Here is a 26,870-nt window from a genome sequence, read left to right on the forward strand (position 1 = left end):
CCTCCACGGCGGCTCCACGGCCGCAGTCCCGTCGTGGGTCCGATGAACTCTGCTCACGTGTTATCTGTCAGCTGAAACTCCCGCTGGACGACGGCTGCTTCGTTCCCCTCTGAGCAAACTGATGCTTTTTATTTAAATAAAGAGCGAGGTGAATGTAGCGCTACCATCATAAGAACTGATCCCACGTCTTCATCAAGCCCCATGGAAAGTATTATAATTATTATTATATAATATATGGCTTAAGTGATGGTTACTAAGTCATTTACTCCTCTTTCGTTGATCAGTCATTGCCTGTTAAACAGACACACCTACGTTGTTACCTACACGGTCACACTATACAGCAGCCTGACTGTAGCTCCTCCTGACACTGAACTCCGGCACCTTCTATGGAAGCTTCTATCTTCACGCGCCCGTTCAAGGATTACTGTGTGACAGTTTAATTACTTAATTGCGTATTTATTTGAGAAGTATAACTCTTAAAAGGTTTGGTAGTAATGAAATTAGGAGGTCCAGCACGTGTTGCCTCTTGATTTGGTATTTAATCACTCTCAAGGTGGGGCTGAAACTTCAGCCACAGAAATAAATCAGTGGAGCTTAGCTTTCAGTCATCTTTATCACGTTGCATTCAAATCTACTGAAGTTAAATGGAATTACCAAAAAGTGAAAGAACAGCATTTTAGAATGGAACAGATACTGTATGAGTCAGTCAGTTCACCATGACAAGCTACTTGCTTGGAAGAAATGTTGCACTGGCAACAAAGAAAACCACTTGATGGCTTAACCTCTTAATGTGACAAGGATGTCAATAATCAATAGGCACAAAGGGTGAGGATGATTATTATAAACTACCCTGACTACTTCACAGTAAAGGAAACAATAGGCAGATCATCACACGGCGACTGGGCCCAGAAGTTTAAAGCCTGGGGGAATGCGGAGCTTCTCCTGCCAACATTCATTCCTTTATTTGTTTCACCGCTCATTAACAAATCTTCCTGCACCAGCTACAGTAATTGGCACAGAGCGAGCACTTGCCTCCCAGGACAGGCTGTTGTACGGCTTGTGTTGTGTGGTTTAGTGAGAGCGCTTGTGTGGAAATCAAGAAGCTGGAGCGGAGCCAGGCAGGATTCCGGGAGAGGTCCACGGAGCCAGTGTTTAGTTAAACCTTGAAAGGAGAATTGACTTGACTTCGAGGGTTGCTTCACGCCGGGGCCTCAAACAGCCTCGTCAGGATAAATGCAGATGCCTCTAAAAGTAAAGGAAGTGATGCAATGTAGTCGCTGAAGTGAAGACTTTATAACAAACCCTCATTGTTTCCCGCAGGATCCACCCAAAGCACACAGAGGAGCAGTCGGAGTGGAAGCATCGAGATGAATGATAGTTGCTACGCCACAAACTATTCAGCGCCTCTGCCCTCTCAACCCCGTCGCTCTCAGAACAACACGTATTTGCCCTCCTGCCTCTCGGTCCAGTGAGTGACAGCTCGGGTTATGCAACGATAAACCTCAGCGAACAATCAATCAGAGCTAGATCTGCCCCCCCTTCATGAAGTATCTCTGGAGACTCGTTGATATGATTTATGCAGATACACTATGTTGTAATTACAATATGTGTTGTTGTTTAAAAAAGACAAAGAGACATTATCTCCCGTGGTAGATGAGCAGTATGGGCCAGAGTAGATATAACTGACAGCTCTCTGGCTTTTTGGGTTAGTTTGATTTATTCATCGAACATTTATAGTGTGTCACATATACAGGATTCAGATATCGATGGGGCTGATTTCTGCAAACAGAGGCAGAAGTGAAAGTGGCTTCAATAACGTTTGATAGGATAAGATATGCAGTATAATAGGATATGGTATGATAGGATAGAATATAGCAGATCAAAGCAGATTGTGACAAAAGCGATAAACCACAGAACTACAAAGTTAGAGTGGAGCACAGAGCTTCAATCAGAGGGTGGGGTTGGACAGGCCTGTATGAATGCGGGCGCTCGCACACACCTACAGTAAACCATACATATAGTTTGCTTTGGTTGAGATTTAAATACCTTGGCTTTCATTGGGTGGAGAACAAAGAATTGGTACAAATATTCAGGGCCTATTGACTCTGGTGGTTTTCTGACCTTTTCACTGTGAACTTCAGTATGTTTCTAGTTCAACATGCTGAACATTAGTACAGTAGCATTGTCAATATTAGTGTCTAATGTCTAATCTAGGGCAGTGGTCCTCAACGGGTCTGGCTTTGGAACCCACCATCACCCCTTTATAACAAGCTGTGACCCCAATCAAGGAAACTGCGAAAATGCATTTAATCACAAGGAAAATGCATTTAATCACAAATCTGTTGGTGTTTTCACATAAAATACAATTGACTGAAATTATGTAGATTTTAAAAATTCAGTTTTTCAAAGTAGTAGTTTTTAGGGAGTCATACTTGCATTTTGCTATGTTCAGTTAGCATATGTGCATTCTCTTCTATGGCCAAACAGGGCCAGTTAGCATTACAGGGCATAATCGTCACCTACTGTTGAGGAGTGTAAAAAGACGGCACAAAAAAGCCTGGCAAAGGCCAGCAACCCACTGAAAGCTGACTGGCGACAGACCTTTGGGTCCCGACCCACCAGTTGAGAGTCACTGCTCTAGAATCCAGAGCTGACTATACTGGTGACTATACTGGAAGAGTAGTAGAAGAACAAAGTAAAATTCTGCAGTTTTATGACATCCCTTTATTTATATACAGTGCTGTAGCAACACACAGTTTCTGTTTATACAGTGGGTCTGTGTTGCTTATAGTAACAGAAGAGGAAGAGGATGAGGGAAAGGAAGGACAACACAGCTCATTATTTAATAGGGTGGCAGTTATAACAGTTGGTTAGCTGGTTTCATGGTGGTGGTGGTAGTGTAACAATTGGAGAAAGCAGCTGACATGAATATACAGGTGAGACAAAATCAGAGAAAAAGAGGACATCTGGTTTAGTCGTTGGCTCCTGACAGTAGTTGTGTGTTCGCTTTGTGTGTCTGTCGTGTCCAAAGGGTTTACACCAAAATGAAGATTCCTTCATTGTTGAAATCCTTGCAGATCCATGAGGGCTTTCTGTTTAATATACGTACATGTTTGTCTTCTTCAAGTGTGCGCTCACCCACATTAACATGCATGCTTGTGTGTGCCTGTCGCTGCATGTGGCAGGTCGCTGCACGAGTGGCAGCGCTTCGGAACGTGAGCGCAGCACAAAAAGCAAAATGAGTCTTTTAGCGACTGATAACCAGGACTGAAGCGTTGGTAAAGACAATGTTTTAAATCATCCTTTGACAGAGCAAATTTACACAAACTACAATAGCTGCCCACAATGACGTCACAGCTGCTGCCTGGCAAAATAACAACGGGTAAAAACAAACAGTGAGCGGCGACTGTGCTTTACGTTTCACTTGTTGTCCTGCTCACATCAACTTTCCTTCAACTGGTGAACTGTTTAAAGCCCTATTGTACTGTATCCTGGAGGACATCCTGCCACTGTGTTTTACCTTGGAATGTCCTGCACATGTCCTACGACAGACATCATATCCTCCAAATACATCTTGGATGCAAAGACACAACAATGGCTTTTCCATAGTCTAAAGGGTGAGAGGATGTAACGTCAACTATATATTGTAGCACACATCTGGAATCAGTATTAGGAAAGTCATATATAGTACAATGATGTCACTGCATGCACTCTGGGTGAACTGGTTTATCTGCAGTTAGAGCCTGCAGGTGAACAGAATGACATTAAAATGCAACAAGCAGAACTGATTGTGACAATCAGTGCCATTTCATTTCTGCTACTTGTTTGTCACTGTCCAGCTGTTCACACATCTCTATGCACGGTTTCCTTTTGTGCTCCGTATCTGGTTGTGTTGTCACAAACCAGCACAACAAGTTACTGTGTTTCAGACATACTTGTGGTTTTGTGTCTGCATTGTCTCTCAGATGGAAATATTAAAGTGTGTACACTATCAGTGTAGGTTTACAGACTGGTAGAAGTTACAGGACATAGTTCAGGTCGCACTGTGATAAAAGGCTGTGTATGTGCAGCGCCACTCCCTGGACAGCCTACTTACAGCATTTTATTCTGTTGACATCATCTTGCCTGAGGGTCACATAGAAACATAACTTTAGACCCTACTGTCACAATCACAGAGAATGACTTAGTTTTCAAAATAAAACATCCCCATAAAAGAATACTGAGTAAATTTGTATATTTGGAGATTTTGGCTCTGCTACTTAGAATTCCCTAGGAAGATATGTGGCTCAGTCAGGTATGTGGACACACGTTTGATCTAGCCAACTATGCGCACAGTTGAAGATTATGAATCCTTCCATGTGGAAGAAAGACAAAAACAAAGCTTATTCTTGGCATATGATTTTTTCTTTCCTGACAATCATTAAAAAGAGTTTAAAATAGTAAATGCAGGACTTATGCAGGAATATTTTTTATATTACTCTAATACATTTTCTTAAAGTATACCACAAACGGTAATAACAACAGGCACTTATTTTTTTATCTACTTGGTGTTATTTATGAGACAATGCACACTAAAAGAAAAGTATAGCCATTGTTGTTCAAGAACAGTAATAATTAAACATTTTTTGTTATAGATTACATGAACAGAGCTATAAGATGCATGCGAAAACTATTATCCTGGAAATACTTAGTTTTGATAGTGGGAAATGTGATTCGTGAGGTGATCGTTAAGAGGCGCTGTGGAAACTTTTAAAGCTGGAAAGTTACAAATATTTGCCAACGAAGAAGACCTCCAACAAATGACAGTGGACCTCTTCATATTTCCGGCGGTAAGCCACGCCCCCATGTTTTCTCCCCGCGTTTCTTATGAGAGGTTGATGTGCCATGTATGAATTCTAATATATAAGCAATAGTTCGCTATAAGAATATTCACAAAGTCAACCAGCAGCGTTGTGAACATGGCGGCAGTGATCAGGAGGCTCGACGAGACTGTTGTCAACCGTATTGCTGCGGGAGAAGTCATCCAGCGTCCTGCCAACGCTGTCAAAGAGATGATTGAAAACTGGTAACGAGCTTAACTAACGCTAATACATATTAGCTTCAGTTACTAATAACGTGAGCTAAGCGGCTAGTTGCTCAAATAAACAACAGTAACGACCATTGTTTGCTATAAGCCCGGAATCGTTTAATACCTGTATTATAATGTTAACGTCTCAAAAAACAACTGATAATTAATTTTAAATGTAATGACTGCACAATAACTACAAATTGTATTAACATGTTTACAGTTTGGATGCAAAGTCCTCCAACATCCAGGTGACAGTGAAAGACGGCGGACTAAAACTCCTTCAGATTCAGGATAATGGCACTGGTATTCGGGTAAGCTGACGGGGGCGTCCACGTGCCTCAACCTTTATATATGTCTATTTTCAAATGTGGAATATAACTACCTTACTTAGAAAGAAGATATGGAAATCGTCTGTGAGCGTTTTACCACCAGTAAACTTAAGACCTTTGAGGACCTCTCGTCTATTTCAACCTATGGATTCAGAGGAGAGGTGAGTGACCTGGAAAAATATTGAAAGCTCATATTTAATGTAGACTTGCATTTTGTTCGTTCTCTGTTGTTGTTTGCAGGCTCTTGCTAGTGTAAGCCATGTTGCACATGTGACCATCACAACTAAGACAGCTGATGCCAAGTGTGCCTACAGGTGATATAACATTCTACATTATACCTCATCGCCTTGAACACGTCACAGTTCTTTACAGATAAGTTTCTTTTATTGTGTTCTACAGAGCCAGCTACAGCGATGGAAAATTAAAAGCCCCCCCCAAACCATGTGCTGGCAACCAGGGAACACAGATTCTTGTATGTTTATTGTAATAATGTAACATCATTTTCGTAGAATTTTCTCAATCCTCAGAAACCACAGATGGTTTGGCTTTCCTCACTTGCAGGTTGAAGATCTCTTTTACAATGTGTCCACCAGGAGGAAAGCTTTAAAGAACCCCAGCGACGAGTACGCAAGGATTGTTGAAGTGGTTAGCAGGTCTGTCATCTTACTCCTTGTGCATGATTATATTTATAGGACATCTTCTCTGTTCTCACGTTTCAACGTGTTGTTTTAAAGGTACGCCATTCACAATTCAGGAAAAAGTTTTACAGTCAAAAAGGTGAGTTGTCGGTGTGAATTGTTATGAATGTGACTCATCCTGTTACATTGTTGGAGGATTTTAAGGAGGAAAGTTGACCATTATTAACTTGTTATAAATAAACCATCACAGTAATACATGTCTATATGGACTTCTTTTGTGCAGAATGTGCTTTAGTTTATCTACACATACATTTTCCAATTCTTTTCCAGCAAGGAGAGACTGTAGCTGACGTGAGAACACTCCCTAATGCGTCAGTTGTGGATAATATTCGAGCGGTTTTTGGAAACGCAGTCAGCAGGTATTAACCAACTGAGAGTGAAAAGTATTAAGCTTTGATGCTCTCCTCCGTTATGTGATGTTTTATCACCCTAATGCTGACTACATGACTGATTCCATGGAATGTTCCTAGGGAGCTGATTGAAGTTGGCTGTGAGGACCAGAAGCTTGCTTATACGATGAAAGGCTACATCTCAAACGCTAACTACTCAGTCAAGAAATGCATCATGGTCCTCTTCATCAACCGTACGTATGATGGAAAATGTAGGTCACTGATGAGGTTAATTCAGCCAGTGGTAAATGGAAACTGATCTGTGATGTCTCAGATCGCCTGGTGGAGTCAAGTGCTTTGAAGAAAGCGATTGAGACAGTTTATGCCGCATATCTACCAAAGAACACACATCCTTTTCTTTACCTCAGGTAATTTATTTATTGTGACTGACAGTGTAAGGAAAATTATATTATTGCTGCCCCTCAATACGTTACCATTACTTAAAAGGCATGTGGCAATTATATAAACTGGAACTTCCTGATCACCTCAGCCTCGAGATCGCCCCCCAGAATGTAGACGTGAATGTTCATCCCACCAAACACGAGGTGCATTTCTTGCATGAAGACAGCGTCATCGAAAGTGTTCAGAAGCACATCGAGAGCAAACTGCTGGGCTCCAACTCGTCACGCACATACTTCACTCAGGTACAACATGATAGGATGCTTTTCTAAATATGCTGACAGTGACTAATTCTTTTTACTTAATTGTGGCAACAGCCATTCCTTTCAGGGAAAATCCGAATCTTTACTCATTTATCTAATAAGAAACTCTTTGTGTTTGTACAGACATTGCTGCCCACTTTGTCAGTCTCGGGTTCCAGTGAGGTCAAGCCCTCCAGTTCCACAGCAGATACTACAGACCGGGTCTACGCACATCAGATGGTGAGGACTGACTCTCGCGCTCAGAAGCTGGATGCCTTCCTCCAGCCAAAAGAGAAGCCACTTCCTGATCCAGAGCCAGCCGGTCCCAGCAACAAGGATGCTGAGCCCAACATCCCTCATTCTGACTGTGTAGCGATGGACGAGTCAGATGATGCAGAGATGCTTGATGCTCTGGCTGAGCGGGAGGCAGAGATGCCAGGAGGAGATGAAGAAAGCAGTTCCAGTGCTCCTGCTGTTCAAAGGTGAAGTGTGCCAGAGCTACAGTAGATTGGGTGGATCAGTATGTAGGGTTAAGCACTCAGTCTGTATTAAAGTGAGTAAGTCATAAGTGAAGTAGCTCAGCTTCACTACCAAATGTTTTGAGGGACAACTTTGTCTTGACGCTTTTATATTTTCTGACTGCATCAGTCATTATATCCAGACTTTTTTATTTTAATAAATCCAGATTACACCATCTGTTCAGAACCACAGTATAGAGACAACAAAATGTAGGTTTACATCATAAAATCCATCAACTGGCATGTTTTTCCTTATGAAATTGTGGATTTTCTCTGCCCCCATGTGGCCAAACGAGTCAGTCAGTCATGCATTTTTCAAGTACATGTATACTTAGGACAGGAACAGATGCTAAAGAACTGAATATGTTCTCACTGTGTATTGTCGTGAGCCAGGAAGCGTCCTAGGACTGAGCAGCAGCAGGTGGAGGAAGAAGACCTGACGGCTGCAGTGACATCTAACAGACGGGCCATAAAACTGACCAGTATCAAAGAGCTGAGGAGTGAGATTGCTGAGAACACGCACAGAGGTAAATAAAACATGTATCACTGTCTATAACAGACATTGCTGCTGTTGTCAACGTATAGTAATCTATTATTCCACATATCTACTTTTCCTGTACATTTTTTTCCAGGTCTTCAAGAAATGTTGCAAAACCACTCATTTGTAGGTTGTGCCAATCCCCAGTGGACTCTAATCCAGCATCACACCAAACTGTACCTACTCAACACCACCAAACTCAGGTCAGACAGGAAACACGTGGGCTGTTTGGTTCATCTCAATGCTTCACAGTATGTCTGAGTATGTTTGTTTTCTGTCGCAGCCAGGAACTGTTCTACCAGATCCTGATCTATGACTTTGGCAACTTTGGTGTTCTGAGACTCTCTGTAAGTAAAGTCTGAAAAGCGAGCACTACTGTCGAGGTCAGGGTTTGAATGGTTGATTATGTGCTTTCAGACACCTGCTCCACTGTACGACTTGGCCATGTTGGCTCTGGACTCTGAGGAAAGCGGCTGGACAGAAGAGGATGGGCCCAAAGAAGGTCTGGCCCAGTACATAGTGGACTTCTTGAAAAAGAAATCTGAGATGCTGGAGGACTACTTCTCCATGGAGGTTGACCAGGTCGGTTGGGATATGATGGGGTTTAATAGTCAGAAATATTCTTTTACATCAATATGAATCTACACTTCATTCTTTATAGGATGGAAATCTAACAGGTTTGCCACTGCTGCTTGACAATTACACCCCTATAATGGAGGGTCTCCCCATGTTCATCCTGCGTCTGGCCACTGAGGTGAAGTCTCAGCTTGTCTCTCCTAATTTGGCTTCTTGGAACAGTAACTTTATATAACAGCTCTTCATTGGTGGTGTTGTGCAGGTGAACTGGGACAACGAAAAGGAGTGCTTCAGAGACTTCAGTAAGGAGTGCAGCATGTTCTACTCTATTAGGAAGCAGTACATTCTGGAGGCTGGGCCAGGAGAACAGCAGGTGTGAGGCCCTTTGTTTAAAATGCTCAAGTCACGTCTTTTTTCAATGCAGCAAGATGTCAAAGCAGTAACTAAGTGTGACACTTGCATTTCAGGACACTGATGTGAACTCGTGGCGTTGGAAAGTTGAGCACATCATCTTCAAAGCTTTCCGAACCCTCTTCAGTCCACCCAAGGAATTTAGTGAGGATGGCTCCGTGCTGCAGATCGCTAATTTGCCTGATCTCTATAAAGTGTTTGAGAGGTGCTGAAACTGATCAAAGCTCTTCGGAAAAACCAAAAACTAATGCTGCTATACTTGATGTAACATTTTTTCTGTAAATAAACACTGTGTCAAATAAGTATTCAGATGTTTCTCTAATATATTTTTAAGGTACGAGAGCATCTAGTCACATAGCCTCTTTAAAAGTGCATCAGCTCCACATGGTTTCTGAAAGTTAACTACACATGCAGCCAAGAAAAACTGAATGGAGTCATGATACCTATGGAGTCATTAAACGTTCCAGCACACAGGAACAACCTTTATTACCTCTACATCTCCTGCTGGTCTGAGGTGTTCAGTGTGAGGAGTCATGGCTTTCTGGGATGACGATTAACACCTTTACTTAAAGGTGCAGAGCTTATATAGGCCTGAAATGTCAGTCAAGAAAAGTACAACTTCTGTGTGCATGAAATAAATCCAATCATTGAACATAGTCCAGTTTTTAACACAGGTTTGTAAATTACACATTTATTTTCAAGAAATCTTTTAAATATTTGAAAAATTTCAATGAAACGTCAGACGGTTTGTTCTGTATAGTTTCAATAGTGACTGCATCCTTTTAAATACATCATTGTGTACCTGTTAAAACAATGTTTCATTGAGTGGTGCAGACCCCCAGTCTCCTAGTGTGAAAAGGCACTTCACTGTGTGAGGGAAGCTGGGAAGGTGCAGGACCGAAGCAGCTGTGAGAGCTGAATAGTTTAAAAGCATCAATATACTCATTCATGCAATTTACCCCCCCCTCAAGAAAACAAAACGAAAAAAATCAAAATAAGTACAGCCAAGCACCCAACCAGAGAGAAATAAAATCTCAGTTTACATAATGTCGTACAAAGCTCTTAAAAATTAAGTGACATTTAAGAGAAACTTTCTCAAATCTATCTCCCAGCAACATAAGTTTTATTAGTTTGTCATGTCTCGCCAGACAAACCCAACAGACACAGTTCAGCCTTCTGCCTGTGCTACAAGTTAAGTTTTTAAAGTGTTTTTGGTTAGCTACCAATCTTAAAGTGTTACAGCCCAAAATAAAATGTGCTCCAGATGCAATATGGCAGTCAGAGGTCTGTGACGCGGGTTTAAGGGCTCCTGAGGTGATGCTGCCTCGCCTCACTGCTGTGACAAAAGAGCATTCCTGTTGGCCTTCATCTTCTCGAGGCGCTTTACTAGGTGGTTGTTGGTCATCTCCATTTCTTCAATTTTGTCTAGAGCAGTGCGTAGCTGTGGGGCAACACAGGAGGAGAGTTATATTAAGTTTGATGGTTTTCTTATGTCACTTGTATTTTTACGTACAGCACAGTGGGTCTGTGTCATTACCTCTCTTTGCAGTTTCCGTTTTTCTGCTTTCAGTTCGTCTTCTATTTTCTCCGAGTTATCAGCAGCTGACTTGTACCTGGTCACTTGCCCTTCAAGTCTGCTAATCTGCAAGACAGATATAAATTGTTGACATGGAGCACGTACTGTACGTCTGTGTACACTGTTTCTATAATTCATGTGAAATATGATTTTGTTCAAAGAACTTATTTTTCCACATACATTTTGTTCCATTGTACCGATTTCCTGTTCTGCCTTAGAAAGCTTGAATTTGTATTCACTAATCTGTCTGTTGGCATCTCCTGAGGAGAAAACAGAAACAAATCAGTACCAAAGTAAGGGTGTTTGTAGTTAAAGTAAAGGTAAAGGTGTTGCGAGGACGGGAACTTACTCTGCAGCTCAATAAAGTGAAGGTCTGTACCGTTCTCCATGTTTTCCACATCTGTAAACGTACCGTCCACCTTCGAGTGTTTCTGTCTCTCCTCCTCCAGCTGATTCTTTAGCTTTCTGATTTGAGCCAACAGTTCATCTTTCTCCTCTGCTAGCTTCCGTAGCCTGACATCTACAAAATCAGGAGCAATATACATTTAAACGTACTGTATTAGAACAGTATTAGTATGTACAGTATGGTGGCAAGCGTCTCTAAATTGTACCAGAATACATTACATCCATCAATGCAAGGACTCAAAGACGTGATGTTGTCAAACTCAACATCTGGCAGTTTATCCTTTAAGTCCTGTAAGTTTTGAGGTGAAGCGTATTTGTTTTCTAGTACATTCCATGGATGTTAAATTAGATTTGGATCTAATATAATTTCAATTCAGACAGCAAGGTACAGTAAGGCTGCAAGCTCTTTCTTGAACTATTTCTTATTTATTATCTATTGACCACAGCATGTCTGTGGTCCTGCTGAGGTTGTCATCACTCTTCAAAACCATTTCACTATTGTCCTTTTTCTTCCATCAATGTTACTCTCAGTGGTTTCAATGCTGTGGCTTTTCTGGATAGTTGCGGACTCACCCAGTGGACCTTCTCCTGCAGACTCCAGCACCTGGGCGGCCTCCTGGGACACCACAGTGATTCCTGAGGACAAAGGTTCGTGGTCGACATCTCCGTTCGGTGTACCATCTGGGATGATGACCAGTCCATGTCGCTGTGGTGAGAGAATACAGGTTAAGGGGAGAAAGGTCCACTCTGCTGCCCAAAAACATACACAGGATACATTCATAGTCAATATAAAGGCCATTCTGACAACAACGTGTGAAAGCTAATGTCCATATAAATGTTCTTGACACAAGTAAAGAGTGTGTAGCTTGATGCAGGAGAACTAAACAGGGCTTTGTTCAGACAAGTTTGAAGAAATATTTGCATTATTCAACACATGCCATTCTGAGCATATCAGGTGCTATAATTTTATGTTTGCCACTCTGTTGTATAAATCATTTGTAGAATCACCTGTAAAGAGTAAACTCATGGTTAAGAGTACCATTAAGCAAAACCATCAAGTAGTACAGAAGTGGCAGGGTATTTGAAAGAGAAACAAAGATAAAAGGTAAAACACAGCAGTAGGTTTGATAGCAATTGCTGACCTTTAACTAAAAAGAACATAATCAGTTCTTATCAAGCATCTTGGTCCTCCAACGTTCTCATGTGGGACTTAGTGGACCTACCTCTCCTGTTATGGCTTTCTCCTTGATGTCAGCAAGCTCATCTCTGAGCTCATCTCTCTCTTTCCTAATGCAATCAAAGTACTCTTTTTGTCTCTCTAGCGCCTGGCCACACAGAGGAGAGAAGACAAGAAAGAGGAGAAGAGGCAGAGACGTTGGATAGACATAGAGCAGACATGGCAACACAACATGCTACTGCAAGACATGTCCATGCACAAACATGCACTGTGCAGCTAAAACCAAAAAAGGGGAAGTAGAAACAAGAAGGAAACAAACAAGGGGAAAGGTGAGAACACAGGCTGGTGAGGTGTGAGAAGGCAGAAGAACTGCACATGAATATGAACAAACAACCTAATCCACACATGGAACATGCATGTCATGCTACAACATATGGAGTAGTATGTGTACACTGCAATTCTTAGCAAAAGTCCTTTTATTCATAGGGTAATCACTGCAGGCCTCAACACTTGCATTTTTAGCTTAGACTCTGGGGATCATCCTGGCGTTATGACATGCAAAAAATCCAATTGTGAATGTAGATGGGTCCAGGCATGTGCTATTTGCCTAAGGGTCTGCATCATGCCGGGCCAATACGAAAGGTAAAAGGAGCCACTGAAAGGTTGGAAAACCCTCAAACTCTGTCACAGCATCTGCGTGAGACCTCCTACCCCGATTTTTTTGTCCTTCCAGTTTATCGTTTCCTGCAGGTCAAACACCTCTCTGGTGAGGGCATCTAACTTAGTCTGCATTCGCTGGCTTTCCTGGAGTGGCGTTAAACAGTAACAAGATGACAGCACAGGATAAAAAACAGAATAGGGAAAACTGAAAGGCACAAGACGAAAGGGGGGGGGAATATACATCAACATATACAGTACTGACACGAAGATGAGAGAACCAAGAGAAACAGGGCGAGAAGACACTAGTCCGAAAAGAGGTAATGCTGAGAGGGGAATGGGTGATAGTGTGTAATGAAACTGCTGAGTGTCAGAAGGGACACAGCAAATGGCTGAGACAGGAGATAAAAGCAGCACCCGCCAAAGAATCCTTATCAGGGTTCCTACAGAACGGTGTAACCTCCCAGTACCATGTAAGGTGTTGATAGGATAGAAGCCTGATGTGGTCACACAAGCAGAAACAGCTTGTGAGTGCAGCTTTACCTCTATGAGCTCGTCTCTCTGGCGGAGCCCCTCTTTCAGTTCCTCCTGTTTATGCTGCAGGACTGTACACGTGTGCTTTTGTCTTTCAAGTTCCTGAAACCACAGGCAGAACATTTCAGACAACACCTCCAGGAAAGAGCAAGTGAGAGACACTTTAGCATAAATGCACAGCATGTAAGAATGTTTGCCTGACATTTCACCTTCGATTTATCTTCCAGCTCCCTTCTCATCTCTGACATTTGTTCCTCCATTTCTTCTATGACGTCCTTTAGTGTGTCCACTTGATAGATGAGGTTGGCTTTGTCGTTGTCCAACTGTGCATTCGATACCATGGCTTTCTTATACTTCTCTTCTACTTCTGTGAGTGACTCCTAATAAGGGTTGAAACATGTTAATAAACCGTGTAAACCAAAGTGAGTCATAGCTCATCCACATGCATCAGGTGGGCTCAGGTTTACAACAGATTTATTTTTGTAGGACATTTATCACGGCATATACACATCCTCAGTTTTTTCCGAACAAATAAAGCCCAGGCATGAATCTCGACTTTCATTTTTAAACACAAAATTTGGGGAAAATATATGACGTGCAATGGCCGAAATGTGTTTCAGGCACAAAACAAGCCAACGCTGGTGATCAAGGTGAACAAACTACAATTAAACCAGGACACAAGACGAGAAAGTAATCTAGCTAAAGTGCATCAACCAGTTGCCAAGAACAAGCCACGAGTTGTTAGTGAAGTGCTTCAATAAAGCATCCTTTAGGAGAACAGGTCTATCCTTCACTGTGGCACTGAAAGCACTGGTGCCACAGCAAGCATTGCTAACATCCATCAGCAGGTGGTGCTTGTTCCTTTACTTCCTGAACGTAGATAAAATGCGGGAATGTTTTCATTTGAGGCTGCAACCATTGAGCTCATGATCAAAACAGGAAGTGAGGGGAGACCATGCAATATAAAGACATGGTGGTGGTGTTAGGAGCTACAGCAGGGGGCACAGAGGAATGGGGGGGCTGAGCAGTTAGTGACACCATTCCGCTCCAAGACGACAAGAGAAGGCATGCTGCGAGCTAAAGACCCTCTACCTTCATCTCTTTAAGCCCTTGCATGTACCGCCCTTCTACATCCTGAATCTGGTCCTTAAGTTCATAGATATCCTGTAGAGCAGACGGAAGGAATGGTTGGGATCAACTGGGGCATCAGAGGGGGTGAAGAGTATCAGGGACAGATAACAAAGCACCCATGCGACCATGGTAAAAAAATATTCCAACTGGCATACACCATCATCCAGATGTCAGAAACAGCTGCTTCATGCACACAGAAAGAAGAACTGTAAAAGAAGAAAGAACAGCGGGACGGGCACAATGGAGGCAACGCTGTGGGAGGTTCATTGGAGGAACAGATGTACAACAACCACTCAAACAGAGAACATGTGGAAAGAAACATTTTTAGAATGTAACAAAAAGAGAAGCCCCACGTGTAAAAAGCGTGTTTATCGTGCAGCCCACCTTAAGTTCACTCAGACTGGTGTCAGGGTCATAAGCGCTTCCGGTATCTGTGCTGCCCCGGCGTGACGAGGTGCCGCCCAGCGAGGCCAGCGTGGCTGCCGAGAGGCCTGGGGTGGTGCAGCGGGAGGACGGCTGCGAACACAAAGGGTCACAGACCTCTAGTCATGTGTCAGTCAACACCATCACGTGATGCTGACAGTGCAGGGCTCCTACATCCTGTCCCTGAAGCATTAGGCATTTCTACTGAAGTGGACTCAAAAGCCAGATGATGCTTTTCTGTTCATGTGCTGCTGTAGTTACACAGTGAGTATCTATTAGTCAATAAATCAATGTCATTTCTTCCTTTCCTGGTCTTATTTATGATAGAACAAAGCTAAAGACACCAAAGCTCCTTCACAATAAATCCATTTGGTTGTAGGTGATGATTTTAAAAACACAGAAGAAGTACAGTGGAAAACAAAACACTCACCCGACTGAAATCTGAGTACTGCTTTTCACATTTGTCATCCAGCTAAAAAGAAGAGAAAAAGTGTTTAAATTGACATAAAGTCTGCTTTCACAGCATGGACCCATGACCTGTGATCATGCTTGGAGCAGTTTCCTCAGCTGTAAATCAGGGTTAGTTCAGGAGTTTATACGAGTCTGGGAGAAGAAGTGCTGCACAAATCACACAGAGCTGACAACCAAACGAGCCAGTGAACCTTCAGTGAATCACAACACTTCTATAAAAACGGTCTTCTTTTTATGTCCAAACTGCTTGTGGTCAAAACCATAAAATATACACAAGCTTAAGGATAAGCTTTGGAAACCAAGTTATTTTTTATTTTGTTCATGCGTGTTATTAAACGATCCACCGGTCACGCGTGCTGCACACCATTCCCTAACACACAGCTTAGGTTAGGTCACTTACAGTGTCCAGATCGGGAATGCTCAAATCATCAAGGTCAGACACAATACTGCCCCTTCGATTAGAGCGGCTGAAATAGTCGGCGGCCGACTCACTAATGTCCGAAAAGTCAGAGGACTGCTCAGAACACAAAAAAAAGATAAGTATGACAGAAACAGTGGCAGAGTAACAAACGCCAAAGAGTACGACTCATCAGAGGATAGATGCAAAACAGGGACAAGGTTATCTAACAGAAGGATGAATAAGCTTTAGGAAATGAATGAGGCAGCAGGTAGGTTTGAATTTGCACAGCCCAGTCCCTATAGCTCACCACACTGTCCCTGCGGCCTCTGTTGAAGTTTTCCTGGGACACACTGCTGACAGTGTCATCATCTGAGGAATTCTGAGAGAAATACACACACAGATGTGTTGAGAAGCCAGAAGCAGCAGCTAATGGAGAGAGGCCACATGCCCAAGGCTTTCTCCAGCACCAAAGATAAACAGCCAACATGTCAACAACCAGTCACAGTCTTCCTAAACACATTATTGAAATATTCTGAAGACTTTACACTATGAGCAACGCAAACTCATGCAATTAGGATAATTTGGTCAAACGGAGCATAATCAGACAAGACAAGCTGACTACAACATGTTAACATAGACAGCACAAACTCAATTATTTTGATCTCTAAAACACAACAGCCTTTTTGGTCTGTGTGACCAGCTTTTTCCCTTCCTGGTGCTTAGAAGGGGCAAAGGGGAGCCTGTTAGCAGTAGGAGAGTCTGGCCTCAGAGTGGTGTTATGTGACATCATGCAGCGTAGCAGCGGTTATGAGGTGCTCACCGCAGGACTGCTGCGAGTGGAACTGGCTCCGGAGGAGTACCAGCTGTATTCAGACGGCTGTGGATGATTAGAGGAGGACAGAACAGGGGTACAACGTGAGGGCAGATGTCACGCCACAGGCTGCCGTAAGCCGCTGTGGTGGCGACATTGCTGAAAGACTGTTTGACAAGCAGAACAGAAGACTTACAGCTCTTGAACTGTAGCCTGAGCCGTAAAGACCGGGGTCATCATAAATAGAGGCCTGAAGGCACACGTGGGAGACAATGCAGGGGCTCAGCAAAACATGAGAGGGAGCATAAATCTCTGACTATCCAAGTAGACTAAATAGAGTCACTTTCTCTGGGTCATGCATTAAATAGATATAGTTTCTTTACAAAAACTCCTGCCTTATCATACTGAAGCACAGCTCTCAGGCCAACGCTTGGTGTTCAGGAGCTAAATATAAATGCTCCCAGACACCCAGAACAAGCTAACAAATTTATTTGGCCACAACAGAGAGGGGGAAGGTCTGCTTCTGAAGGTAGCTAGAGGCATGAGGAGAGACGCAGGCCACACAGGGGACTGAAACTGACCATGCTGTAGCTGCGAGAGAGCCCTGTGCCAGTGGTGGAGGATGAGGAAGTGGTGGCCTGTTGGAGAAGAGGCGAGCAGGAAGAGGTTGGTTTAAAGGACAGAGGAACGCTGCAGTGTGAATGTGAGGTGGAGTCAGAAGAAAGAGTACTGCATTAAGTGGGAACAGGGTGAATGTTGTGCCTTGTTTAGGATCTTCAGGTTAAAGTGTAGAGAAGCAATTTCAGGTGAGGTAATGCTTTCTTGATGTAATTTACATGAATTCAAATAATACTAGGAATAGTTTTGAATGATGATCTATGTAAGGAAATACACTACCTGCATATATAACAATTCCATTACCTACAGTATATAAAACCAATCATTTAGATACAGGTATGCGGAGTGTCCATTAAACACATCTAGTTGTGTATAAAAGGACTAAGTGTGGAAGCACTCAGAGGAGAACCAACCCGAGGCTGATAGGTTGAAGTGGAGGGCAGAGAGGGTGGTTTGGTCTTCATTAGGCTGGTGTAGTTCCTTTTATCATGGTACAGTCCAGTCTGGAAGTTCAGTACATGACAGGAACTCAGACAAACGCTGATATAACTCGCATAGTGTGAGTCTAATATGTACTTTAATTTATATTTAACGTGGCTTGCTCAACATTATGCAACACTTTACAGGGTAGTCAATCTTAAGTGGGTAAACAGCAAACTGCCGTCATGCTTGCCGCTGTACACTGACCAGCAGGTCCTTCTTCGAGGAACTGGAGGAAGACTTTTTATGGCCATGCAGGTCATTGTACACAGAACTCTGTTCAGCCCAGAAAGAAATGTCACAAAAAGCTTAAATTGGACAAAAGGACAATAAGAAAAGCAAAGAAGCAGTGACAGATGGGCTTTTAACACATTTACATACAGTGGAACGGGAACTCTTGAGGGTGGAGCTAGCGGAGAGACCGTCAGACTGGAGAGAGAGGGAAGAGCAGGAGGAAAAGAGGAGCAATAATCGGTGAAGGTCCAACAGTGACAGAACAAAAAACTGTTTTTGCCCGTGTGTTATTAATTAAAGAAACAATGAACCTTGTTAGTTTAATTCTGGATCGAATATATGCTTTTACTACTACGGATAAAAAAAGTAAAAATAGAGTACTATACGTCTTCTTCCACATATAATGTTGTTTAATATGTTAATCTCCAACATGACAAACTGTATAATAGGAGAAAGAGTAAATAAGAATACTGACAGTGGAAGGAGGTTGTTAGTCATTATCAGCTCATCCTTTGGGATATAATATAAGGACAGTCATTAGGTTACTAGTTTTCAGCAAGAACACTCAAGTATAACTTGTGTCCACACACATGATCAGAGAACGCACCAGTGCATCTTTTCTACGGGAGCTGGATCGACTAGACCCCAGGTCACGTAAAGCTGAGGAGGTTGACTTCAAAATAAAAACAAAGTTCAACATTAAGGCTTGACCAGGATATAAAATCTGTTATCACGCCTGTACACGAGCCTATAAAAGATTATTGTACCTAATTATGTTTGACGTGATTCCACACAAAAACAATGGCTTACATATTGTGTCTATTGTTTAAATGTATACTTTACTGCGTCTCAAAGTGGACAGGAATTTATTATGTACGCACTCTGTAGCTGCGGACTGACACGACATCATCATCCAGCCCCTGCTGAATTGGAAACACAGGGTCACGGTAGAAAAGTAGACAGAGGGGGACATTCACATTGAAGATTAACTTCAGAATTAAAGAAGGAAACAGAGGCACACAAAGAGGAAGTGTGTGGAGAAGATACAGACCCGGTGGTGTCGGCTGCTGGATCTATTACTACTAGATGCTCTGGCTTTTTCTGTGTCAGCCTACAGTCAGGAAGGAAGGTTGGTAGGAATTATATTATTAAAATAACACCTTATTACCAGCGGCGGAATAGGGTCACTGCAAAGTCCATCAGATGCTATGCTAATACTAAGCCATGCAAAGCAACGTATGTCATGATGTTTATAACCAAACAGATGTTACAAACATTAGTAAATGCTTCGAGCACCGCAGCAGGATTAATGATACACAAGAACACCTAATGCTCTGCACACTTTGTCTCCAAAAACCTCTAGTTCTCTTCACTCTTCCCAAACAAACTCACATACAGCTACACTTCATGCAAAGTTATTCATAAACATTGAAAACATGGAGCAAGCCGCTGGAGGAGTGTGGGTAAACGTCCAAACCGCCTCCCTACAGGACGTGCAGACTCGCCCACCCTAAATAAAGTCAAAGGCCAAAGCCGGCTCTGCAAATACACAGTTACAGATTATGGTGTCTCCAAAGCAAATACACTGTTGAGGCATATTTCCACAATGAGGTAGAGTGTAGTCTGAAAGTCAAGTGCAGCGAAATGGTCAGGGTTGACTGGGGACCAGTACCACACAACAGGCTGTGTTAGTGTAGTGCGAGACTGTAACACGCTCTCTGACTCTCCTACCATCCACTGGTGGATCTGACCCCATTTTCTGTTGCTACTGCTGGCTGAGTGGTAAGAAAGCTGGATAGAGGGAGGAAATGCCAGGAAAAACATACAGTCATATTTCACTGAAAACTGCTGAAATGTAAAAACTGGGTGACATTTAGAACAAGAATAAACATCTTTGGTTTCATCTGTGGACATTCAGGCATCTCGTTTTCCTCTCTTGGTATGATTCTGCGCATCAAATGAAAAATTAATCTAAAAATGTCCTTCAAGATAACAAAGAAAAAAGTTTTTGATAAAACATTTGTAATCACTCCCACAAAAAAAATGGAAAAAATGGGTAAATTTCCAAAATATAGATGATCTGTGTTGAGTGCAGTGTAGGTGATGGGTAACAGCAGTCACAGTCATAGCGCAGCTTCACAAATCAAATCTATTGGTTATTATACCTCTTTCTGCTGTCGCTCAAGTTCCCTCATCCGAATATCCCTGGCCTCTGCCCGAGCTGCTCTCTTCGCTGCCAGCCTCGCCTCTGCCTGCAAACACAAGGGCACACACTGGCATAAGAAGGGAGAACGTTTCAATCAGAGAGCAATTTACACATAACACATTAGAGGTTCCATGTCTGGTTACTGAAGTCATTATTTTCCTGTAATAGAAACAAGACACTGGGACATTTACACATGGCTTAAGTTAATTTCTTCACAGCTGTCATGTCCCTAGGGCAGACAGCTTCTTCCACTGAGGAACCAAATTTACCAACCCTTTGATGATTAGGTTGCCTTTGTGGTTCGTAGCAAAATTGCAACACTGCGATTTATTATTTAGTTATAAAAATGTAATTGATAGATTAAGTTATAAATAAAAATGTTGTTTTTTTAATCCAGAATTAGATTAGGCTTTCTGATGATTTTAGGGGAAATCCTAATATTTTGCATTTTCATTGATTTTACAATTAAAAACTGAACCCACCCATTAATACAAAGTCAAGGTGGAAAATGGAACTGACAACAGCATTTTAATAACTGGTTGAACCGCCATTGCCAGCAACTACCTCAGCAAAGCGTTTACAGTACTGTTGCTATGGATAAGGAATGCACCACACTCAGCACTCATCAGAATTGCTTTAATGCAAAGTCTGCCATTTAAACTAGAGTCATAGCCCAGATCTCAACTCAACACATAATGCTGGAATGACGTGAAGAGCACTGTTTACACTGGAGGTATTGACAATATGTCTAAGCTGAAGCAGTTCTAAGAAAAACGGTCCAACTGGTTTTATTGCAGCTAAAAGGTGCGAACCAGTAATGTTTTCGTTCACCATCCCTCCATTTGTTTCACGACTGTGCTTCATCACCTCAGATATAGCGTGCCTGTTGATCAAATCTCATTACAAACTCATTTTTACTTTTGTTATAAGTATATAGGCACATTGCGCATGACATTAAAACCATACAACCAGTTGGGATTTCCTATTAGGTTACTTAATATTATCTGACCTGCTTAGGGTCTGGCATTAATCTAGAGCTCACTCTGTTTAATAAAACCAATCTGACCAGCGCCTTGTCTGAACTCTGGGGGTATGTTCACAGCGGGTGTTAGGATGGCTCATCACCAACAACATGTGCTAACTATGATTTTAGGAACAACTAACTAAGTCTTTGTGGGGGAGATACCAACGCAAACAAACTTACAAAATAAAAGTACATTGAAAGCAAACAAGTGAGTCATATTAGCCTGGTTCTCATCAGAAGAAGTTACACAATGTCTAACTACATGCAGCTAGTGGTACCGGTCAAATCTAAATTAAACTGAAGGAACACTCCATGGGAGTAAAGTGAAAAAACGTTAAAACCAATCACAATATAATCCTGAGTTAATTGTACAGAAGAGGACACAACTTAAACAGGCCTGCAACTGTGATGATGCTTACAGGTGACGATAGAGAATATCCTTCCATTACAGCCATATTACAGTTTACATACCAAACATGCTCTGAAACTAAACATCTCACCAACAAAGAATGACACACATGCTTGTGAGGCCCAGCCCTTTATCTCAAACTAAAAGACGGAGCATGGTGTGCATGGTATCTCACTGCAGACAAACACTGACAGCATTCCAGAAATGTCTTATCTGCACAGACAGAACAAAGGGCCTGTCCAAGTTATCCCTGCTTCAGTAGCAGCCTGAATTAAACACACTTTTATAGTAACAACTCTAGTTAGTACCATTATATTAAAAATGTGATATGAAAAATGCATGGGTAGATTATATAAATTCTTTGTTTTCCAAAACTGCATTAGGTCACAGATCCATTTCTTGCTCATCTGAGGACAGCCTGGTGTATGATGATGATGAAATTATTAATGTAGTCGCTTTTCAGTTTTATATCTAAAACTGCACATGTCATGTAGGTCAGTTAGGTTAACCATTTCCTGTGTGATTTTGGAGGCTATTTGACGATTGTCAAAGGTAAAGAGAGGAAGTGAAGCTGAGTGTGGATCAGGAGAGACAGTCAATGAGAAAGAGAGTCAGCTGGCCCTGTGCTCTGCACCTGTTGAGCTCTCTGACAGTATGACCTGCACAGCAGCACAGCTGAGCTCTCTGTCTCTGTCCTATCTATAGACGGAGTCATCCAGCCCCAGCTCTCAAACAGCCACATCATGGGGCTAGGAGGGGTAACCTGAGCAGTAAAAGTTCACCATCACACACACCTCCAGAGGTCTGGGCAATAAGTCCAGCAATCCATCATGTGATCACCTGAAGTGCTAAGAGAAACACTCACAATATGATTAATTCCAACAAATGTCATCTTTATCATACCTTTAAATATCTTACTTATAACCTATTAATCCATACAAAAGATAATCACCATAGCATTGTTCTAATTTACTATTTCAAATAATCACACACATGGAAAAGCAGTTTCTATGTGTGTTATTATTTAAGTAATTTGTGTGGTAAAGTCTCTCTTCTCCAATTACTGTGATCAATATTCTTGCAGTTATTGCAATCCAAGACAATCTCATTTTAATTACTGTCCATAAATTAGCGTATGATAAATTGAGAAATTACATCTGTAATCTCTAAAACAATATCCTAAAGAGATAGTATGACTTGACAGTATATGAAATGAATTTTTTATGATCTACAGGTTCCAAGCTAATGCACTGCCTTCGTAAACTGAGGTAAGACAATGAGCAAGAATTTGCTTCCTTAGATGTTAATATAAAAAAACAACAGGTATGAGATAATCCCCTAATTCCAAAACTTGGACACTGTCATTTAAATGCAAGCTGCTTGTATCCAGAAGGACTGGGTGCCGAGTAATGCAAGAGGCCGGTGACGGTGCAGGCTCAAATTTACAGTCATTCTCAGCAGTGATCAGTGCCAAGCAAAGGCAAAGAGGGTTTCTTAATGTGGTACAACCAACACAAGGCAGAGACTGCAATGTTTGGAAGATTTGTTTGGGAGGGTGGTGATGTGCAACATATTGGACACTGACCCCTACACTGTTTATCTAATCTCGGATTTGTTCCACAAAGAGATTCAAATTTAGGACCTGACTGGGAGAGTCAGATGACTCATGTTTCTATGATCAGCCTGCATGACTATAAAGAGCAAATGGAGTCTTGCGCCTAGTGCCCAAGAATGAGGTAGTGCAAAGCTTTTTAACAGCACAGTTGAAGCTTTCTTCAAATCAGCCAAGATAAATATTTATGAAAAGCCGATTTATTCAGTGTGATTCGTACCTACAATGGCAAATTAATTCAACTTAATGTACTTTTAGTCAGAGTCACTCAAGAAAAATGTGCATACAGTAGGGATATTCTATTTATCGCATGTAAAGCTATAAACTCTGAAAACTCATTACATTTCATGTTTTTAGCCTCACTACCAAAAGCAAAAGAATGGCAGCCCTACTGTGGAAGAAAATCTAATAATCCTAGGGCATGTCGTTACAGGCCACACCGCTTTTCTCCTCTGCCCATATTTTTCCTCCCTGAATGAAAACACCACAAGTCAAGTCAACCTCTCATAGTGCAAACCAGCTGTTTCCATTTACTTCAGCTAAAGAATGAATTGACTAACTGAACCTGAATGTCTGCATGGGTACATGCTTCAGAGTCCTACCTGTTGACACATTTCATAACTGCACTTGAAAAATCAACATAATTAGATGCAAAACAGATTTAATACACATCTGAAATGTGTCAGCAAATAAAGGGTCCCATAGACGACACATCTGCTGATCTAGTGCATTCTAGAACCAATATTGACTGTAGATCAATTGCTGCGAGAGATTTTGTCAAAGCAACATGTCCCTTATACAAAGTAAGCAAAAACCCTTAACTTATCTTCAATAGCAGAGATATAATCATCTTTACAACAAATGCTGATTGGACAGAATATTTGGCTATAATAAAACCAAATGGCTGAATAAAAGTCAGATCACACACCCATTATACATACAGCCTTGGAAATTATTATCTTGACTAATAACAGTAACAACAACGGTCTTTCTTTCATACACTGTCAGACAATCAGAACAGCTGATAATGGGTCAATGATCTACTCACGTTTCTTTTGTTTTAAAATATGAAGGGTGCTTCTGGGCAAATTAACAACATTTGAGTTTCACAAATCAATAGTGTACCTATACTTTGAAGCATATTATATGGATGAGGATAAACAACTAAATATGAGATGGATATAAAATCCTGTTAACATTGATTCACTATTGTGTGAATGGGAGCAGAATATCCATGCAGGTTCTGCAGTGGATAAATGTAATGTCTTACAACTTACCTCTCTAGCAATGCTACTCAAGGCCTCATCCTCTGCTGAGAAGCGATCTTTCAGAGGGGCACGCTTTCTACCACAGCCCTGAGTCCCCATGTTGCCTCTGGATGTGTATTCCGACAAGCAATGTGCAAGGCCAAAAAATACACAGGACTATGTGAGAGTACCTAGAAAAAAGGCAAAACATTCATTTTGTAAACAAAGTTCAGCACTAGCATTTGCATCAGAGCTGCTTAATTCCGTTTGACTATACTCTGGGTTCATTAAGCAGACAAACTGCTTATCCTTCACTTCTGCAAAGACTGTCAGTCACTCATGTTTGGCACCTACAAGAGCTGTGGATAAACAGCTGTGGTCGACATAAACCAGCTTATTGGTGACAAGAAGGAAGCAAAGAAACTTTATAAACCCAGAATTAAATAAGATCAACAAAGCTCTGTGAAGCTGATGATGAATGATACAAATGAATAACACATGTAAAACTGTTCACTGGTTAGGCTCACGTTGCTGCTGTAACAGAATTGCTAATCAGCCACAAGGTGATGCGTGTTCAGCCGCCGGCTAACTTCAGCTTTAACAGATCATGCACAGACAAAAGAGCCGTGCAGACGGCTGGTGCAGACGGGGGAAAACGCCTAGTTTAGGACAGGGGTAGGTCAGAGAACCCACGCGTGGCATGAGTGTGATTACTGAATCTAAATCCACAATGACTCACTCTGTCCATCTGAGAAACGCTGACTGGCAATTTAATAAAACTCGGATAACATATATATTCCTTAATAAATTGCATCTGGATGGAAACGTTAGTATAATACAGGTTGACGTTAACCATCCAACTACGTTACAACTAACGCACTGACTCTTAAATATTGACGGTGGCTTATTTAGTGGCTAGTTCAGCTTTCCAGTCGCCAACTAAGCCGTTACACGTATATAATGTCCAATGTTTATAGCCAATATGATCTACCTTATCTTGGTAACAGCTAAGGTTAACCCAGTATGCCACTCTGTTAGCCACAAGCTAGCTAGTTATTTTAACGTTGAGAAGGTTAGCCGGCTAACCGGGAGCGCTAACTAGCATATCGCCCTCGCGAAATTCTCATTGAAAGTTGGCCATTTAAGTTCCCGCTGCGCTTCCACTGATGACAGCGCTCTATAAAAACGTCGGTACAGTTACAGCCAGGACCGGAGACAATCAAAGATCGCTAGCAAGCGTCTGCGTTTAGCTGACTAGGTAGCTTGGATAGCCAGTGGGGCTAACCTCGACACTCCTGAGACAGACAGGACGAACTGGAACTGATCCTCGCGTCATTTTCCCATCCCAAAATTCAGTAGAATTACCTTCGCGACACGGTTTGTGTAGCCCGCAGTGGTGCCAAGATGTTGTCCCTTATCTCCTGGAGGTTTAGGGGACAGCCATTAGGCTTCTATTCAAAGATTGACAATGTTTTTGTCCACACTGACAGCTGTCATTAGTCCGCCGTTCAACCGCTCTTTACTGTCCTCCTTACCCAGTTTCCACACACACTGGTTGGCTCCAAAGGTCCCGGATGCTAGGGAAAATTAGGGTGTGATGCTGCCTTCACGGAACCGTCAGACACTCGGGGTTTTTTAACCGTCCACGGAGAAAGTTTGGTTTTCATTTGCATACTACTCAATTTACCAAACTAAAGACGTAGATAGAGTTTCAGCTTTTATGGGCTGCCATCATGGAAATTGTTTGCATAAGTACTGTCTTTTTTTTAATTATTAAGTTCACTAACAAATACCACTCTGTGGGTTGCTAACATCTGGGCATCAACCCTAATCCTTTAAGCAGGCTTTCATTGATAAAAAAAACATCTGCCAACACGCTATTTAGAGAAATACAATTATGCAAATTAATAATGGTAACCGACCTATAATAACTTTCAGGTATTTAACTTGGCATTAGTCTATCAACGTCTCCATGAACACTGTCAAAAAAAAATCCTCGACCAATTATATTAAGGGTGGTAACTCAAAAAAAAAAACACGTTATGTCATGAAACATGTATCACACTATTCACCTAGTTTTTCAGGTAAATGTCTAGCGCACAATGTAACTTTATTATTACCCCACTTGGACTTTATACTGTTACTGTTGTATACTGTTGAGTCACCTATTATTGTCCTTCGATTTAAAAAGTCCACTTATCACGAGCTATCAAAAACTTATATACGATATGTACATAACATAGGAACACATCGTATGTATTTACAATTAAATATTAAATGATATGTT

At 41.8% G+C, this 26,870-nt stretch overlaps 2 protein-coding genes across 21 annotated transcripts; one reads left to right on the forward strand and one right to left on the reverse strand.

Moving 5' to 3' along the window:
- The first annotated feature begins 4,817 nt into the window (after positions 1–4,817).
- Positions 4,818–9,473, forward strand: mlh1 (mutL homolog 1, colon cancer, nonpolyposis type 2 (E. coli)). Its single transcript, XM_055502425.1, has 19 exons — positions 4,818–5,065; positions 5,289–5,379; positions 5,460–5,558; positions 5,638–5,711; positions 5,797–5,869; positions 5,959–6,050; positions 6,132–6,174; positions 6,366–6,454; positions 6,566–6,678; positions 6,759–6,847; positions 6,970–7,128; positions 7,270–7,607; positions 8,037–8,170; positions 8,276–8,384; positions 8,465–8,528; positions 8,599–8,763; positions 8,843–8,935; positions 9,020–9,130; positions 9,225–9,473. Exons 1-19 carry the CDS (start codon positions 4,959–4,961, stop codon positions 9,378–9,380), a joined length of 2,199 nt encoding a protein of 732 aa, XP_055358400.1. The 5' UTR covers positions 4,818–4,958; the 3' UTR covers positions 9,381–9,473.
- A 352-nt stretch (positions 9,474–9,825) lies between these two features.
- Positions 9,826–26,152, reverse strand: lrrfip2 (leucine rich repeat (in FLII) interacting protein 2). Of its 20 annotated transcripts, none has more exons than XM_029175752.3 (27): positions 25,949–26,152; positions 24,614–24,774; positions 20,251–20,337; positions 19,817–19,876; positions 19,137–19,196; positions 18,967–19,005; positions 18,693–18,758; positions 18,233–18,280; positions 18,059–18,127; positions 17,785–17,874; positions 17,335–17,391; positions 16,950–17,003; positions 16,763–16,819; positions 16,250–16,321; positions 15,943–16,056; positions 15,502–15,543; positions 15,033–15,164; positions 14,610–14,681; positions 13,727–13,897; positions 13,527–13,619; positions 13,038–13,130; positions 12,373–12,474; positions 11,723–11,855; positions 11,094–11,264; positions 10,925–11,004; positions 10,706–10,810; positions 9,826–10,609 (listed from the first exon to the last, which is right to left on the reverse strand). In XM_029175752.3, exons 2-27 carry the CDS (start codon positions 24,701–24,703, stop codon positions 10,499–10,501), a joined length of 2,268 nt encoding a protein of 755 aa, XP_029031585.1. In that variant the 5' UTR covers positions 24,704–24,774; positions 25,949–26,152; the 3' UTR covers positions 9,826–10,498. The 20 variants fall into 20 exon arrangements, with proteins under 20 accessions (XP_029031585.1, XP_029031583.1, XP_029031587.1 ...); XM_029175750.3 differs by having other exon boundaries at positions 18,967–19,008; XM_029175754.3 differs by lacking the exon at positions 19,817–19,876.
- Positions 26,153–26,870: the final 718 nt, after the last annotated feature.

This window comes from Betta splendens, chromosome 15 (assembly GCF_900634795.4).
Source record: "Betta splendens chromosome 15, fBetSpl5.4, whole genome shotgun sequence".
In the NCBI taxonomy this organism is placed as follows: domain Eukaryota; kingdom Metazoa; phylum Chordata; class Actinopteri; order Anabantiformes; family Osphronemidae; genus Betta; species Betta splendens.